General features: G+C 32.9%; 1 protein-coding gene across 1 annotated transcript in view; it reads left to right on the top strand.

The window, feature by feature from the left end:
* LOC143055628 (uncharacterized) overlaps window positions 1-13587 on the top strand; it is a 91786-nt gene extending 78199 nt beyond the window's left edge. The window contains exon 2 of the mRNA XM_076228794.1: window positions 12364-13587. Coding sequence (XP_076084909.1) covers window positions 12365-13459 — 1095 coding nt within the window. The 5' untranslated portion in view covers window position 12364 and the 3' untranslated portion in view covers window positions 13460-13587. The remainder of the gene's footprint in view (window positions 1-12363) is intronic.
* Window positions 13588-17578: the final 3991 nt, after the last annotated feature.

Genomic DNA, 17578 nt, shown 5'->3' on the forward strand with positions numbered 1-17578 from the left:
TTAACTGTTTTGATTCGAGCGTCACTGTTGAGTCTTAAGTAGACGAAATGCGTGTTTGGCGTACAAAATAAAATGCATTGTATTAGAGAACTGCCTTTTCTAAGCAGATTACATAGTATGATAAGGTTCAGTTGACATAAATCAGTGAATTGTGAAATATTGTCATTTCCACAAATGTGGCCGAAATAGTTTTAGAAATTAAGGATTTAAGAGATTTAAATACAATTTTTCTGTACTTCATGTTAATAACAATTAAAACTATGTAGTATTGATTACAAACACACTGCTCGCTGACCGCCGGATTACAATATTTAAAAATTCGTTATTGTTAAACATAAAGACATAACGCAACTATTTTTGTTAGATTGAATTATCAAACCCTTCAAAATTTGTAAAAATAAATCAATTTAATTCAAATATGGATTTGCAAGTTTGCTACACTTATAACTTACTTGAGAGAGTTATGATAAATCTGGAAATCGAATGAAAAACATTACAAGCAAAACAAAGGCACGGCAACTAAAAAAAGGGAACTCTTCATCGGATTAAGGATAGAACAGTAACAAGAAAGTTATGATAGAGGACGTACAAGAACGTCAACTGATTCACTTATTACATTGTATATAATGATTTAATTTTAATTTTCAGATATAAATCATGTCAAATTACTATAGTTCCACTTATTAATTGGCAAAAACTGAAAACAAATGGACGGAAATATATAGAGATTTCAGATCGATATTTTGTGCAAAATTTTGATTGTTACCATTTAAGTTGAGGTACCATTACATGGGTTAAAATCATAAAATAAAATTCTGTCAGATATAATTCGGATAAAAAAAAAGAATTCAACAAGGAAGTTATTATTTTTTTTTACACATCTGTGATTGAAGTTTACTTCTAGGCTCTAGCAAATGTTGATTTAGATCTGTTCTATTCCGATTTGATTATATAGCCTTAAAATACATTTGAAAATAGGGTAACAATGTGTTGACAACGCCTTCAATCAGCGGATATTTATTGGTCAAAACAATTTTGTAACAAAGTACAGGAACAAGGAAACCAGTTAAACACTAACAAATTGAAGTATTTTGGGTGGTTTTTAAAAGAGAGGTGAAAGATACAAAAAAAGTAAAATCACAAATTTACCAAACTCCGAGGAAATTTCTAACGGAAAGTCCCTAATCAAATGTCAAAATCAAAAGCTGAAACACATCATACAAATGGATAAAAACTGTCATATTCCTGACCTGGTTCAGGCATTTTCTTATGCAGAAAGGGACATTCAAACTCATAAGTCGTAGATAAATTGTCAACGCCATGGCTAAAATTAAAAGACAAGCAGACAAACAACAGTCCACAAAACACAACATTGAAACCAACTAATGAGCTACACAAAACCCACAAAAAATTGGGGTGATTTCAGGTGCTCCAGAATGGTGATCAGAACCTGCTCCACATATGACACCCGTCGTGTTACTCATGTTAGTTCAAATTCAATGAAAAGGGGACGGGATTATAGTTGCGGCAATTAGAACATATCCGTCTTTTTCTGTCAAACGGTCCCCGAGGGTATCACCAGCCTAGTAGTCAGCACTTCGGTGTTAACATGAATATCAGTTATATGGTTATTTTATAAATTTACCAATTGCAAAAGTATGAATTTTTCGAAATACTAAGGATTTTCTTATCCAAGGCGTAGATTACCTTAGCCGAATTTGGCACTACTTTTTGGAATTTTGGGTCCTCAATGCTCTTCAACTTTGTACTTGTGTGTTTTTTTACATTTTGATCTGAGCGTCACTGATGAGTCTTATGTAGACAAAACGCGCAGATATGCCAATGTGTATTACCATTCAAGACATATGGTTAAGAATAACACAAAATTTGAGATTGACTTTTAAACAACACAGTCTCGCATCTCGGATAGTACCAGTCATAGACTTTTAAAATCAATTTGCATTGTAAAATTGATCTTTTCTTACAATTTCCTACGCAAAAAGTTATCGATGCCATCAACTTGGGCATTATCCTTCATAAAATATCAATTTTACAACTGATTTTTCTAAATCTAAGACAAAGTATACCTATTATGTTTTATACCTAAACCAAACCTGATATTGATATATTATGGACTGAATGAAAATGAAAACAACCATTTGGTCTAATCGGCAAAAAATTCAGACTTTTTCAGAGTATGAAAACATGCGTCATATAGGGGTTTAATACAGTATAACATTAATACAAGGTTTTTTTTCGTTGTCGTGTGTGCATAGTTTCATATGGTAGAATACTACGTGCAATTTGCAGTCGAAAAGAATGGAGAAAATCAAGATGAAAGAAACAAGTTTCGTCTATTAATTCAACTTTGGATATATAATCATCGAGGACCACCAAAATAACATCAACAATTCAAAATGAAGCGGTAAAATTAAATAAACTGCACACTGGAACTTGTGACTGGGCAAACAAAAAGTGTATGCGTTCTTTGCATAATCTTAGAAATGCGATTCGACTAACCACAAGTCTTATGATGGCAACCACTGTCTCATACATAGGAATTATGTTGTATGTTTTCACAAAAATGGTGCAAATATTGAATCCTACTATGTATCAAGGTCATCTTTTTAAAAGACGTTTCATGAAGACTTCATAATAAATCGTTTAGATGTGTACTGACTGATATTCGTCTGGAAAACATGATATATTTATAAGTTGTAATTACTTTTAACTTGCTTTTAGTAACTACAAATACTCTTCGAATGGTACTTTGTGTCTTCTGTCCTCTTGATAGATGTGTTTGTTTCTACGTATCGATCGGAATAGTCAAAGTTTCTTCATACGTCGTGTATATATATTTATAAGTTGTAATTACTTTTAACTTGCTTTTAGTAACTACAAATACTCGAATGAGTGATGTTGTAGTGGACTTATCTGATGCAATTCTTTTACACTTGAATGTTCTATCGAAATTCAAAATAAAGTGTCGATGGTTATCCGATTTACATCAGATATAATCATTATTTCAATCGATGACATGAAAAATGACAAATTTCTAGCGTCAAACGATATATTTACAATAACTCTCACTTGTTTCATCAAGGTTTATTTGTTAATGACTTAAATGTCTGATTAAAAGACTGTACTGTGACACAACATACAATCATCCGGGGTTTATTTGAAATTACCGCGATCATCAGAATTTGATATGGAACTTTTTTTTTATCAAATAGTCCTACAAAAAAAAATATGTATGTCAATAGACAGACGTAATATTCACATTTATCGGCAATTTGAACATTTTTTCTTTGATCTTACTGCCTAAAAATTTTAAGATCATGGACAGGACTTGATACTCGAAAATATGACCAATTACGCCACGTATCAGTGTAGCAACGTCATCTGCTCAAGTCCATCCGTGTCAATTTATTAATGAAATGCACGCGACTTCATTCATACAACCGAACAACTATCCAAATTTTTTGTACGCGGTGTTTCGCTTACAATTTCATTTTACTTCATATTCTAAAGCAAAAAAAAAAAAACCCCAAAAAAAACCAACAACATAAAAGTTGAGACAAATTGCCGATAAAAAGAAAAATAATATTTTTTATACTGACTTTATCAGCTCGAATATCAGCTCGCCCTAGCGACCCCGCTTGATATTCTTGCTGATCAAGTTTTTATTCCACATTCTCTAGAAGTATAGGGGAGGGTTGAGATCTCACAACACATATTTAACCCCAACTCATTTTTGCGCATGTCCCAAGTCAGTAACCTCTGTCCTTTGTTAGTCTTGTATGTTTGTTTTTAAATTTTGGTTCATTTACATGTTTCGGAGTTAAGTGTGAAGTCCATGTTCGCTGAACTAGTATACATTTTTAAGGGGCCAGCTGAAGCCCGTCTCCGGGTGCGAGATTTTCTCGCTGTGTTGAAGACCCATTTGTGGCCATCGGCTGTTTTGTGCTCTTTGGTCGGGTTGGTGTTTCTTTGACACATACCCCGTTTCCATTTTCAATTTCATTTTTCTATATATATATCGGCCGTTTTGGCAAGCTAAGGTGTCTACTCCTGTAGCAAACAACTGGTGTATACTAAATTTAAATGTAGCGTTAAAGGCTGATTTTTTTCGTAAATGCTTAAACATGACCACATTTGAAATCTAAATACCTTTTCCATGAGTTTCAAGTTTCCATTACTTAGTATTATGTGACAGATGAATATTTGATCACCGTGGCTAATTTTCGCGTAATTTAATACTGCATATTTTAGTTTTGTTTAGATTTTGATATCTCAAGACTAAACACGAATGGACGCCAATATGATGGATATTTTATACACAATGTGTTGACATGTGTTGATTGCTACCATTTTAAGTTGGGTATCATTACATGGAATAAAAACATAAAATAAATTTCTATCCGATATAATACAGACAAAAAAGACCCTTAAAATAAGGAAGTTATTATAATTATGTCATTTGCAAATCTTTAATTGACGTTTTCCTGTAGTTAAATCTGATCTGAAACTAGGCTTTTCCGATTTGATTGTCTAGCGCTTGAAATACATTTGAAAATGGGGAAACAATTTGTTTTACTTTAAATTAGCGATCATTAAGTGGTCAAAACAAATTTTCTAACGAAGTACAGGAACAGGGAAATCATGTTAACACTCACAAATTTGTGGTATTATGACTGGATTTTAAAATAGAGGCAAATGATACCGAAACATGCAAAAGGCCATTCAAACTCATAAGTCGAAAATAAACTGCTATGATTAAAAAAAAGAAAATACAAAAAGACAAACAACAGTACACAAAACACAACATAAAAAACCAAAGACTGAGCAACAAAAGGCCATTCAAACTCATAAGTCGAAAATAAACTGCTATGATTAAAAAAAAGAAAATACAAAAAGACAAACAATAGTACACAAAACACAACATAAAAAACCAAAGACTGAGCAACAAAAGGCCATTCAAACTCATAAGTCGAAAATAAACTGCTATGATTAAAAAAAAGAAAATACAAAAAGACAAACAACAGTACACAAAACACAACACAAAAAACCAAAGACTGAGCAACAAAAGGCCATTCAAACTCATAAGTCGAAAATAAACTGCTATGATTAAAAAAAAAGAAAATACAAAAAGACAAACAGACAAACAACAGTTCACAAAACACAACATAAAAAACCAAAGACTGAGCAACTCGAAATCAATCAAAATTTGGGGGTGATCTCAGGCCCTCCGGAAGGGTAATTAGATCCTACTCCAAATGTGGCACCCGTCGTGTTGCTTATGTTAGTACAAACCCAATGATATGTCTAATTCGATCGGTCATATTCGGAGAAAAGGGGACGGGATTGTAGTTACGACAATTGGAACGTATCCGTTGTCATCTGTGACCAGTTAACCAACTCGTGAAGGCGTCCGTAAAATTTACGAAGGGACGATTTAACTTCACCACTTAGAACATGAGGTTTAATAGCTTCCTTGTGAGCAACAATCCTCTATCAAGGAAATGATGATAGAATATACAAGCCCTGGAATATCGTATCAACTGTGAGATATAGATTTCAATAAACAATTAATTTCCGTTAGGGCTAAGGAAAATATATTATTTTGCCTTTGGTATAATGCAGAGTGCACGAAGTCTTTAATAATAAGAAATACGGGTGCACATATCGACCAATCAGGATTAGCGAATACGAATATTTTATTCTCATAAACATACATAGTTACAGAGCTAGCCATACTCTTAATTCTGAATACCATGGTATCTTCATAAAATGGCTGCGCCCATAATATTTAATGGTTGATTATAACCTATATACTACGTATGCAAGCGCTGCTGGAATGATGCTTTTAATATCATTTTAAATATATCGTGGTTCCACATTCATCACATTAATGGTTTTTTGTAGCGTGTTCATGATCACCTCTGAGTGCACGAGGCCTTAGATTTGATCTGCGGCAGAGATAAAAATCTTAGAACTGATGTATAGATTTTATAGATAATTACGCAGCGCACAGCTGTTTAAAGTAACAGTAATTCTAATTCTATCTGTTTTGGTTTCAGAATAATGTGCTCTTTTATGAGTAATATCGTCTTGCTGTGGACTATGTTCCAGAATATGATCATGAGTTACAACATTAAGGTAACACGATACCGAATGACGTTACGCCATGAGTTATCGTTCCTGACGTTATCGAATAACGTTCACACATATGGTCCGAGACCACAATTATTTTGTAGTGCATTTCTTTTAGAAGATAAATGAAAATTAAAAAAATCCCACGCGCTTTCTCAATGAAATTTTTAGTGTGTTGTACTACTTTTGGGACAAATTATATCAAAATTATAGAAAACTTCATCGGCTCTAACTTAAAATATGGACAATTTTATGTTTAGGGCGTCTTGAAATCTTTTGACAGCTTCCGAAGTGCTAATTTTGAACCTTTTTTTAGCTTGACCAAATCACTACTTTCCTTTAAAATTCTGAACCCAAATTTTTTTACAGTGTAATTTCACCCCCCTTCTTGCAATTTGAGGCATTAAACATGGAGAAATAAATTTAATTGGAAGAGGTATAAAAATTAATGGCAAGTAACCCACTGTCAATACTAGGGACTATATTTGTGCCAATGCAGCGGGTTTTGTGTGACATTCTTAACGGTAACTTTCCCTAGATGCAGAGTGCCAAGAGTTTTGACGCAATACGTAGCGGTTTTTTGACATAGATTGTTCTATCGTTTTCCGGCAATCATTCTGCTCATTGTTAATCTTTAAAAAGTATTACTTTACTTTATAAATATTCTGTTTCTTTGATATTTAAGCATCTGCACGCTTTATCTATATATATTCTTATGCATAACAGACACAGTTTTATCACTTTATTTTTATTCTTGGTATAGATATAACAAGATGTGGTGTGAGTGCCGATGATACAACTCTCCATCCAAATAACAATTTATAAAAGTAAACCTTGGTTTATTTTTACAATAAGTACTTATTCATGATGTATGCTGTATCCCCATGAAATTTTGTTTTGAAAGTAGAAATTTAATTTATAGAAGCTTAGGATGATGTGTGAAAAAACGGGGAATTTTACAACTATTAATTCGTTTTAAAATGGACATCAAACACACCGCTTGGACAAAATTAAAATTTATTTGGATGAGAATACGGATAAAATTAGGGGGAAAAGCACAATACAAGCAGACGTTGAAAATCATACAGAAAGTAGTGTGTTTGTATGAAATGTAAAAAAGTGGTTATTTAGCCGAATAACTTTTCCTGGGTTCCATGTGTAAACAGTCTCTGAAATTAATTGGTCTGTACAGAGTAAATTCGATATAGTTTTGGAAATATTTTAAAATACAGCTTTGTAATCGTATAAACCAGGTCTAATCAGGACGGACAGCAACATCGGAATGAATCATTAGAAAGTTAACGAAGACTGAGAAATACATGGGCACTTGATTCGGCAGAAATAAAATAACAAAATTCAGGTTCCGTTACAGTCTGAATAAACCCAGCCCCGAGTATCCACTTGCGTCTACAAACGCAAGTTGATAGTTGGGGCTGGCTTTAGTCAGACTGGATCCGTGTTCCCTGATTCCGTTATAATTTTTTTCTCGAAATTTACATGCAAACGACTTTTCATTATTCAAACGGCAAGAGACTGTAAAAAAGCTAGATCTTGAAATCATTTAGATTTTATATTCGTGTTAATTTACGCTTGCATGGGTATTCGGTGTTTTTTTAGTTTTGAGTTGGAAATAATGTACATGTACAAGTTTGGAGACAAAACGACTGAAAGAAAATTAACAAAGTTACCTTTTAGGGCTCTGAGGGCCATATTGCTCGTATACTAGGCGTCGAAAAAGGCCCGGAAAGTTTCTTTCTTAAAATTAGTTTTTAGAACAAGTATACAAGTATGTATATACATGTATAGCGTCAGTTAAAATGTTCTTGACCATCATCGCGGATGCCCTGCCTCTATTGCAAAACCAACTTATTGTATTTATTGTTAATTTGTTCTCGTCCTGAACATGCATGAAATATTTTCCACTGGACGTTAACCAACAAATAATCAAAGCAATCAATCCTACAATATACGCCCGTTACTTGGAACTTTAGTTATTAAAATTTAAATCATTGCCTTTAATTTTTTTTGGAATTCGACAAAGTTTAAACGCAGACCGCGAGGAAGACCAAAATTGAACAGTTACGCAAAACTAAATATCTACGTTACCGCTTGCTCATTATGGAAGTGGGGTAACATGAGACTTTATTTGTAAAAGTACAAGTACAAATAAAAAAAAATTGTGTACATGTACATGTTATTTGTACAAAAGTTGACTGATAGAATGATAAATGGAGATATGTGATATGCAATTTATCAGATAGCAATAGCTGGGCATTAATTAAACGACATCAACACCTTGAAGACATCAAGAAAATCGTGACTAATGCTAATTGGAATAGTATCTTTACACTTCTTATTTAGTTTTAGTAAACGTTGGAAAATTTTGTGTATGTGTAGTATAATTGTCACAGTAACATTTCAGTCTCTTGGTAAATATCAGTTTAAGTCTTAAAACTTTAGCTCTTCTCTAGAAAATTCAAACCATAATGAAATATAAGGAGATGCGGTAAAATTTCTAATTAATCAACTTACCACCAAAGACGAAATGACGAAAATGCTAGCCTTCTTACATTGCTACTACATTTCAGATCTCCAAATTACCATTCCATTATATGAACTGCATATTCAAAAATATGCATTGTCACCAAATTACTTATAGAGCACGTATCATCATATTGTTTAACATTTGTCCGTTCCACCGTTAATCCCGCACTTAGTATATATTGGGTTAATTCGGCTAGTTATTTAGGACTACAGTCGTTTTGCTTCAGCTTTAAAACTATGTACCTGGTGTTACTACTCATATTATAGGTGCGCATATCGTCTGGATTTTCTTTTATGTTTCATGACAGGTTGCTGGATTAGGCATTTTGATAAAATACAAAGGCACACATAGTACAGACTCCGGCTTACATCTGATACAGGTTGAATTTCAAGCTGGAACTTTTAAATTTCGCAGTTGTTTTACTTATATAAAGAATGTATATATGATCTCAAGATTTGTCATGTAAATAATTTTTCACAAATGACAGAATGTTGAAATTTGTGAAATTTTCCATACAGTTTGCTAACCCGAATAATTCAATCCCTCCCCGTAATCGATCTCTCCTACTTACTTAATGTAATAAGCGGAATATTACGACTGAATTATTCGGGTTAACAGTTTACAAGGTTTGCCCGACTTGCTGAGCAAACAAGTAACACATTTACACCACGCAGCACACTATACTACATGTATTGTATGTACCAAGTCAAGAATATGACAGCTGTTTATCATTCTTTTGATGTTTTTCAGCTTTTGATTTCGTCATTTGATTAGGGATTTTTTCGTTTTGATTTTTTTTTTCGTTTTGTTATTTTAATTTTTTGAATGTATTTTATCAGGATCATTATTTTCCCTCATAATTTTCACAAATAACAGAATGTTTAATCTTTTTTGACTGGTGCATCAAATGTGTCTTTTATAAACAACTGTTTTTAAATCTGTATTGTATCGTCACGAACATGCATGAACTATTTGCCACTGAACGTTAAACAACCATCAAACCAAGCAATTAAAAAACTGTTAAATGAATCAATTTTTTTAAAATACTATATTTCTGCATCACGGGATGCAGTGATGATACCACCATTGTATAATATAATGGAGTTAAAAATCAGTAATTCGGATGAATCTTACGTGAAATGTTTCATTTAATTTTCAAGTAAACCTAACAAAAGTCTGGAGGTGTTCTTTATGGTTTTAATCAAATTTTAGAACAAAGATATTATTTAGATAATTTTATTTCAAATACGTGAATTTAACGTGTACTAAATTCCGGCGATTTATGCATGAACTATTATCATAAGATTCACATGGAACCTGTTCACGCAAGTTTCAAGTATATGCTCGTTTGATGTGAAAATCAGACAATATTAATATTAATTCATATGAGTGAAATTCCATGTGCCGTACGAAATAAAATTATATGTTTCAGTAGAATTTTATATTGCATTACTAGGAACTTTACGACAGTCGACAGTGGAAATGAAAATAAAATATATTCATTCAGATCCCGACACATTTTTTCTCCATTTCACTGAAAAGGAATAACGTTATATTCCGTACACCATAACGTCACACGTTTTTGGTCAAATTCTAGGCCTATCGATCAACTTTGAAACCATTTATTTCAAAAACAAGGATGGTGACATATGAGTTTCTATACGTGTATGAATTCATTATGCAATCCTGGATATTATGTTAGTTTTTTGTTTTTCTCCGTATATAAGAAAATAGCCATCCATTCGAAAATCTAAAAAGGTAAGCCGAAAAAAAAAGGCTTTTCCCCTATATACCTAAGTAAATTTGTCGCCAAAATTGACGTTTTCCTATGAAAATTACAAAAAAACAAAAATGGTGACCCCTATTTTTTATTACATATTCCGATGTAACTTGATTCAAAGTACACGTATGCCAAAAATTTTGGAAATCGGGAGATATGCCATTCGGTATCGTGTTACCTTAAAAATCAGACTCATCGTGTCGGTCCCGTAAAAAACCGGATATTCGATATTTTCTTGAACATTTGTTTTAGCTATGTTCATGTTATTCGTTTAGAATATTTCCTGTTGGTACCTTTATTGAAGATTATATCGAGATTTTATTTCTTTTGATTAGAATTGCACCAAAATACATGAATGGATGTAAATATATTCGTACCTGTCAATCGGGGTAATTTTTTATAAATGTTCTCATCGATATCTAACGATTTTCAATAGTCATGCTGAATGTTAACCTAAGACAGTTCCCTTTCATGAATGTGACCTACCGAATTAGACTATTTACCGGATTTGTAATCACATAGGCAACACGACGGGTGCCACATGTGGAGCAGGATCTGCTTACCCTTCCGGAGCACCTGAGATCATCTCTAGTTTGTGGTGGGGTTCGTGTTGTTTATTCTTTAGTTTTCTATGTTGTGTCATGTGTACTATTGTTTTTCTGTTTGTCTTTTTCATTTTTAGCCATGGCGTTGTCAGTTTGTTTTAGGTTTATGACTTTGACTGTCCCTTTGGTATCTTTCGTCCCTCTTTTGCAACCTTTGTTAAAACAATTATTTATAAGTTCATCAACTAGAAATATTGAAACAGAATGTATAATTTGAAAAAAAAACAGTTCGAAGAATCTGATTACTGATACTACTTGGTATCAACTATTCTCCGTGACTAATAAACCCATAGCAACGGTGTCGACATGTGAATAAAAACAAAAGTTAACTGACATCGATGGGTCTGGGAAAATGATACCGGAAAATATTTACCACGTTTTCTCGAGAAATATAAACAAAGATTCGAACGCCAATGATATAAACCTTCTGAAGTCACAGAAGAAACAGTCAAAACCTTTTTAGGTCAGCTTTTCCAGTCAGAGAAACAATCTAAGTTTCAGTAGAAACTAGCCAAAGCTTCGCAAGGAGTCTAAGAAATCAACACCAATTTTCTGTTCATTAGCTTTATCAAATGAGAAGTATTTTTTTTAATTTTTTGAATAAATAGAAAAATAATAATGTAAATTCAAATACGAAAGTTTTTTTTTGGATTCAGTTCACATATATCAAAACAAATATAAGTTCTTGGGAGCTTTTGTTTTTATATATAATTAATAACATTTACATGATTTTTAAACACAGAACATGCAGACAAGATATATGAGCAGCAATTATATTTTCACATGCATAGATACAGCACATGTACTGGCATATTTAAATACATGCAAAGCACTACTAAACTACAAATCTAAACATGCCAAAACTGTTTTTTTTAAAGAAGGTTACTCATTAGCATTTTTATCTACATTCAGGCAGAACGAAAATAGTATAATACAGATTAAGCAAAATCATATACATCAAAAGAAATACTTAATAAAGACCATCTTAGCCTAGAAACCATTTGAAGATTTAAGATCAAGAAGGTTCGCGTAAAGATTTTTGGGAATGAAATAGTTAGTTGTTGCTACATATAAAGATATATCCATAAATATGTATTTAATTGGAATTGTGGTCACATACCAATTTTAAATCCCAAAATTCTTATTTCATTCTGTATATGAAAATAAGAATTGTATAAGTGTGGTGTGTATTGAGAAAAAAACTTCGAAGCGAACACAACAAAATTTGTAAAAAAATATTTTAGATTATTATAATATTCTTTTTAATTTGTAATTTTCAGCATGGAATCAAACTCAACGAACGATACTCAAATCAGTTTGGATGACATAGATTATCAGCAATTTCCGAAGAAAGATATCCCCGCCACAGTCTGTCTTATTCTTCTTTCAATAATTGGAAGTGTAGGCAATATCCATACGATCTTAGTTTATCTTTTCTCGCCGATTATGGCGAAACTAGCGGTTCGATTTTTCATCCTATGGCTCGCCTCTATTGACCTTACAGCATGTTTGTTTTGTATGCCTTTTGAGATTTTTGACATCCGGTACAGCTATACCTTTTCGTCAGTCGATGCTTGTAAATTCTTTCGATTCTTGAATCATGTCGTCACTCTGGCTTCCGGTGGACTTCTAACCGCCATTGCAATTGAAAGATTTCGGATTAACACCAAACAATTGCATCGGAACACGAGAAAACCCGAGACTTGGATAAATATTATATCAGGTATAATAATTGGGGTTGCTGTGGTATTATCGATTCCAGCGTTTGTATTTTATGGTTTGAATGAAAAGGAAACTAGCATTCTTGGTTTGACGGGTAGAGACTGCACTATTTTATCTAAGTATCAAAATGTACGCACTGCTGTTTCATACTCCGGCGTCGTGATTCTTCTGAGTACTATTTGTGTCATTATATGTGTGGTTATATATGGAAAAATATTGTATGTGATATGTACTCAAATGAAGAAAGAGAAAAAACGAAAAGACAAACCAAATCACTACCATGTAAATGAGTCCACGTCCGACCTGAAATCATTTAATACGCAAGCGATCTCAACAATTAATAATAGTGAGGTGGAACTTAGAAATGTACAAACAGAGGTGACTGGAAAGTCGAAAGATAAGTCGTCAAAAACAGCCAGCAAATACAAGAAAGGGAGACGACTTACTATAAGCCTTATAGTGGCAACTGCAGTTTCGTACGCAGGATATTTAATTTATGTGTTCACAATTTTGGTAAAAATTACGAATCCTAGATTGTACGAAAACAGTATCCGACCAGCAACTGCGATCCTTCTACGTGCGTATTTCATCAACAACGATCTAATCCTATTGTCTTTTGTCTCATTGACAAGACTTTCCGAAAGGAATGCTTGAAATTGTACAAGAAAACAATATGTGCTAAGAAATTGTTCCAAATGTATAAATGATACATGTAACAATATGAGCAACAACATAATGTATACAATACTTTGACCGTTTAAAATAGCCAAGCCGCATTGTAGATTAATGCTGGGATAAAAAGGAAAACTGCGGCCATATTTTGCCTATTTTTCCATGATTCTTAAATCTTGGAAAGGCCAGTACTTACCACTCAGATTCGACTTTGTACCACAAACTACAAAACAAATAGCATATGAGTCATGTTAGATGATATTCGTATTAAAAATCACACTAAAAAATATCTAAGTGAAGCAATGTATAGTCTGTACAATTGTCTTCTAATGTTGACTATGCCAAACAAAAAATGTGTTTCGCTTCTCCAAATACGATACTAAATTGATCAGCATGAATTATATCCTGAAGCTACCATACACGATGTAGTTTGTCATGGTCATGTTTAATTGTTATGTTTCAAGGAGCATCTGGGAAATCGTTTTGGAAAGAAAAAGATTCATAATATCCTTCCCGTCATCTGACTAGGATTTATGTCGATACTTCCGTTTCTCGTTTTATAACGGCGACAATACTAACATTTTCTAAATTTACCAACTTTTTATTATAAAGACCTGGATAAAACAGTTATGTGTGGGGATAGTACTTTATTATTCTGTTTTAAAAATTGACACCCAATAGTATCATGACCAACTTCCAACGGAGCTTGTTTATTTTATCCATGCCCACCGTCATTTTACACCAAATTTATGAAATTTGGAAGTCTTATCGAATAATCCTTTAGAAAATATTTCAATAGGTTTCAAAATTTATATTGTGAATATACACATAGATAGTGAAAAAATACAGTATACCCTTACATACAATCACAGCGCTTCTAATGTGAATACCTCTACCAACCTAAAGCTGGGAAAATGTAAAATAGTACCGTTTTCCTATAACGCCTATAGGAAAACTTTGGATGACTCCGATCTCTCCTAGTATACGGAATTGGCTGAACTGTGACGAATGCCGATAACTGACGCAATATTGATTTGAAGTACATTTCTTTAGAACACTGCGAATAAAAGAAAAAGACTTTTACAGTTTAGTGTACTACGTTGAGGACAAATTATATCAAAATTATACAAAACTTCTTGAGCTAACTCTAAATATTGATACACATGTATGATGCGGAGAACTTTAATTCAATGTATCAGCTTCTGGTGTTCTCATTTTTACATTTTCTAACATGATCAAGTTTTGTGATTGCACTCCTATTTGATATTTTATGCATTACAAATGCAGAAATAAATTGGGAAGGTGTATGTACAAAATGATTTGTAAATAATACACTGTCCATACAAGGGACTTTATTAGTCACTCAGCAACACAAATCTAAGGGCAAATATCAAGGTAATCGTTTATTGGACGAGAGATATAAATTAAAGCCGACACATTATCAGAACAAGGTGAAGGCGCACCAAAACGTATCTAAATTAAACAAAAATAGATGAAAAAAAAACCAAACTTGTGAGAACATGGTCACTGAACAAAAGTTATAACCAAAAAAAAAAAACACACACACAAAAACCCCAACCAAACAACGATGTAACATAAATAATTCCTTTGACAAACGGAACAGAGTCAATAATTTAACGTGAAAAAACCAGTGTGAATTTTGAAAAATAAACAATATTACACACTTTACTTGTCCTCGATTTTTCTTGTGTTTTTATTTTTCGTATTCTTTCAACAAAGGCTAGCTTACAAAATGTCAACGAGAAATATATAAGAGTCTGAATTGGGTTTACAGAATAGAGAATAATGTACAAAAAGGGCAGAAAAAGGTACACAAAATTTATTAAAGAATAGCTAATGATAGAAGTATGCACACAAAAAAGATGAGGGAATAATAGAGTGCTAAAATACAAAATGAATAATAATGAGCAAAAAAATAAAGAAAAAAGAAAATATGTAGAATTATCGAAGAATGAAGAATTAATCGACACCATCCAGACCTTTTAGCTTATTGATTTGCGAAGAAAAACATTATATCATAACTTGTTTTGTTATATCTCAACCCCGCCCCCTACACCTCTAGCCAAAGTACAACAAGCAAACGCACAGCAATAAGCACATTTAAACTCCGTTTAAAAGAAGTCCGAGTCCGATGAAATAGTAAAAAAAAAAAAAAATAAGCAAAACAACAATGATACATTTATTAAATGACTACTAGTAGTTACTGCCATGCCAGCTCCAGACATCAATTAAACTGAATGGAAGATTATGTATTCATCATATGAAATCAAGCACAATCGCTCCCGTTCGTATTACAATTATAAACCTTATTTACAAAAAAACGAAAATACCCAGTTGGATACAGAAAATATAGTCAATACATGCATGCCAATAAATTCTGAAAGTACAATAGAATTTGGTCCCAGTGCTTATCCATCTACATTGAAAAATGCCTGTACCAAGTTAGGAATATGACAGTTGTTATCCATTCGTTTGATGTGTTTGAGATTTTGATTTTGGCATTTGAGATATCATTGTGTGTCTTTCTATGTTGTGATGTTACACTGTTGTTTTAATTAAGGGTGAAGGCTTGGTACCATTAAAACGTTTCAACCCGCTGCACTTGGTTGTACCTGTACTAATAGTTATCAAGGTACCAGGATTATAATTTAAGTCAGGAATCTGATGTTCAGTATATATCGTTTGTTGATGTGGTTCATTAGGGTTTTTCGAATTTGTATATATATTAGACCGTTAGGTTTCCAGTTTGATTGGTTCTACACAAGTACTTTTTTGGAGCTCTTTATAGCTTACTGTTCGGTGTGAGCCAGAGCTCCGTGTTAAAGACTGTACCTTGACCTATAATGGTTTACTTTTATAAATTGTGACTTTGGATGGAGAGCTGTCCTCATTGGCACTCATACCACATCTTCCTATATATACTTAGGGGTAATTATTGAATCTGAAGAATTTGGGTACCGCATTTGAACCGCAAGTGTAGAAATTCAACTGGATATTTGTCGTGAAATCAAATTGAAGCTATTAAAGACACATCTATATTCGCAGCAACAGTGCCTGAGCCTGAAATGGTCAAATCTGCCGTTTCCGTTCTTTAACTTTAGGTTGCCACCAACCAAATGTAATAAAACTCATAAACAATGCATAAAACGATATTAACTTCTTGAATGCTGCATCTGCATAGTTGACTTAATTACAATTTTGTGCATCTGTGGCCTGTGGTGCAATGATAGAAAGTGTATGGTGCTATGGTGTATGATGTAATGTGTATGGCAGCAGCATTTTTTTTACTCATTTCATATACATGTACATATATAATTGTGCCATTTTTTCAGAATTAAAAAAAACCATGTTAAACTAGAGGCTCCTAAGAGCCTGTGTCGCTCACCTTGGTCTATTTGCATATTAAACAAAGGACACAGATGGATTCATGACAAAATTGTGTTTTGGTGATGTGTTTGAAGTTCTTACTTTACTGAACGTTCTTGCTACCTAAATTGTCTCTATCTATAATGAACTTTGCCTATTAGTAACAGAGGAAATTATTTTGAAAAAATTTACTAAAATTTACCAAATTAATGAAAATTGTTAAAAAATGTCTATAAGGAGCAATAACTATTTAAGAGGCCAACTGACCATTTTGGTCATGCTTACTTGTTTGTAGATCTTACTTTACTGAACATTATTGCTGTTTACAGTTTATCTCTATCTATAATATTATTCAAGATAATAACCAAAAACGGTAAAATTTCTTTAAAAATTACCAATTGGGGGGGCAGCAACCTAACAACAGGTTGTCCAATTTATCTAAAAATTTCAGGGCAGATAGATATTGACTTTTTAACAATTTAACTTCATGTCAGATTTTCTCTAAATGATTTAGTTTCAGAGTTATAAGCCAAAATCTACATTTTACCCCTATGTTCTATTTTTAGCCATGTCGGCCATCTCGGTTCACGGGCGGGTTCATCGAACACATTTTTAAAACTAGATACCCCAATAATGATTGTGGCCAAGTTTGGTTAAATTTAGCTTTGTAGTTTCAGGGGAGAAGATTTTTGTAAAAGATTACAAAAATTTATG

This window comes from Mytilus galloprovincialis, chromosome 12 (genome assembly GCF_965363235.1).
Source record: "Mytilus galloprovincialis chromosome 12, xbMytGall1.hap1.1, whole genome shotgun sequence".
Lineage (NCBI taxonomy): Eukaryota > Metazoa > Mollusca > Bivalvia > Mytilida > Mytilidae > Mytilus > Mytilus galloprovincialis.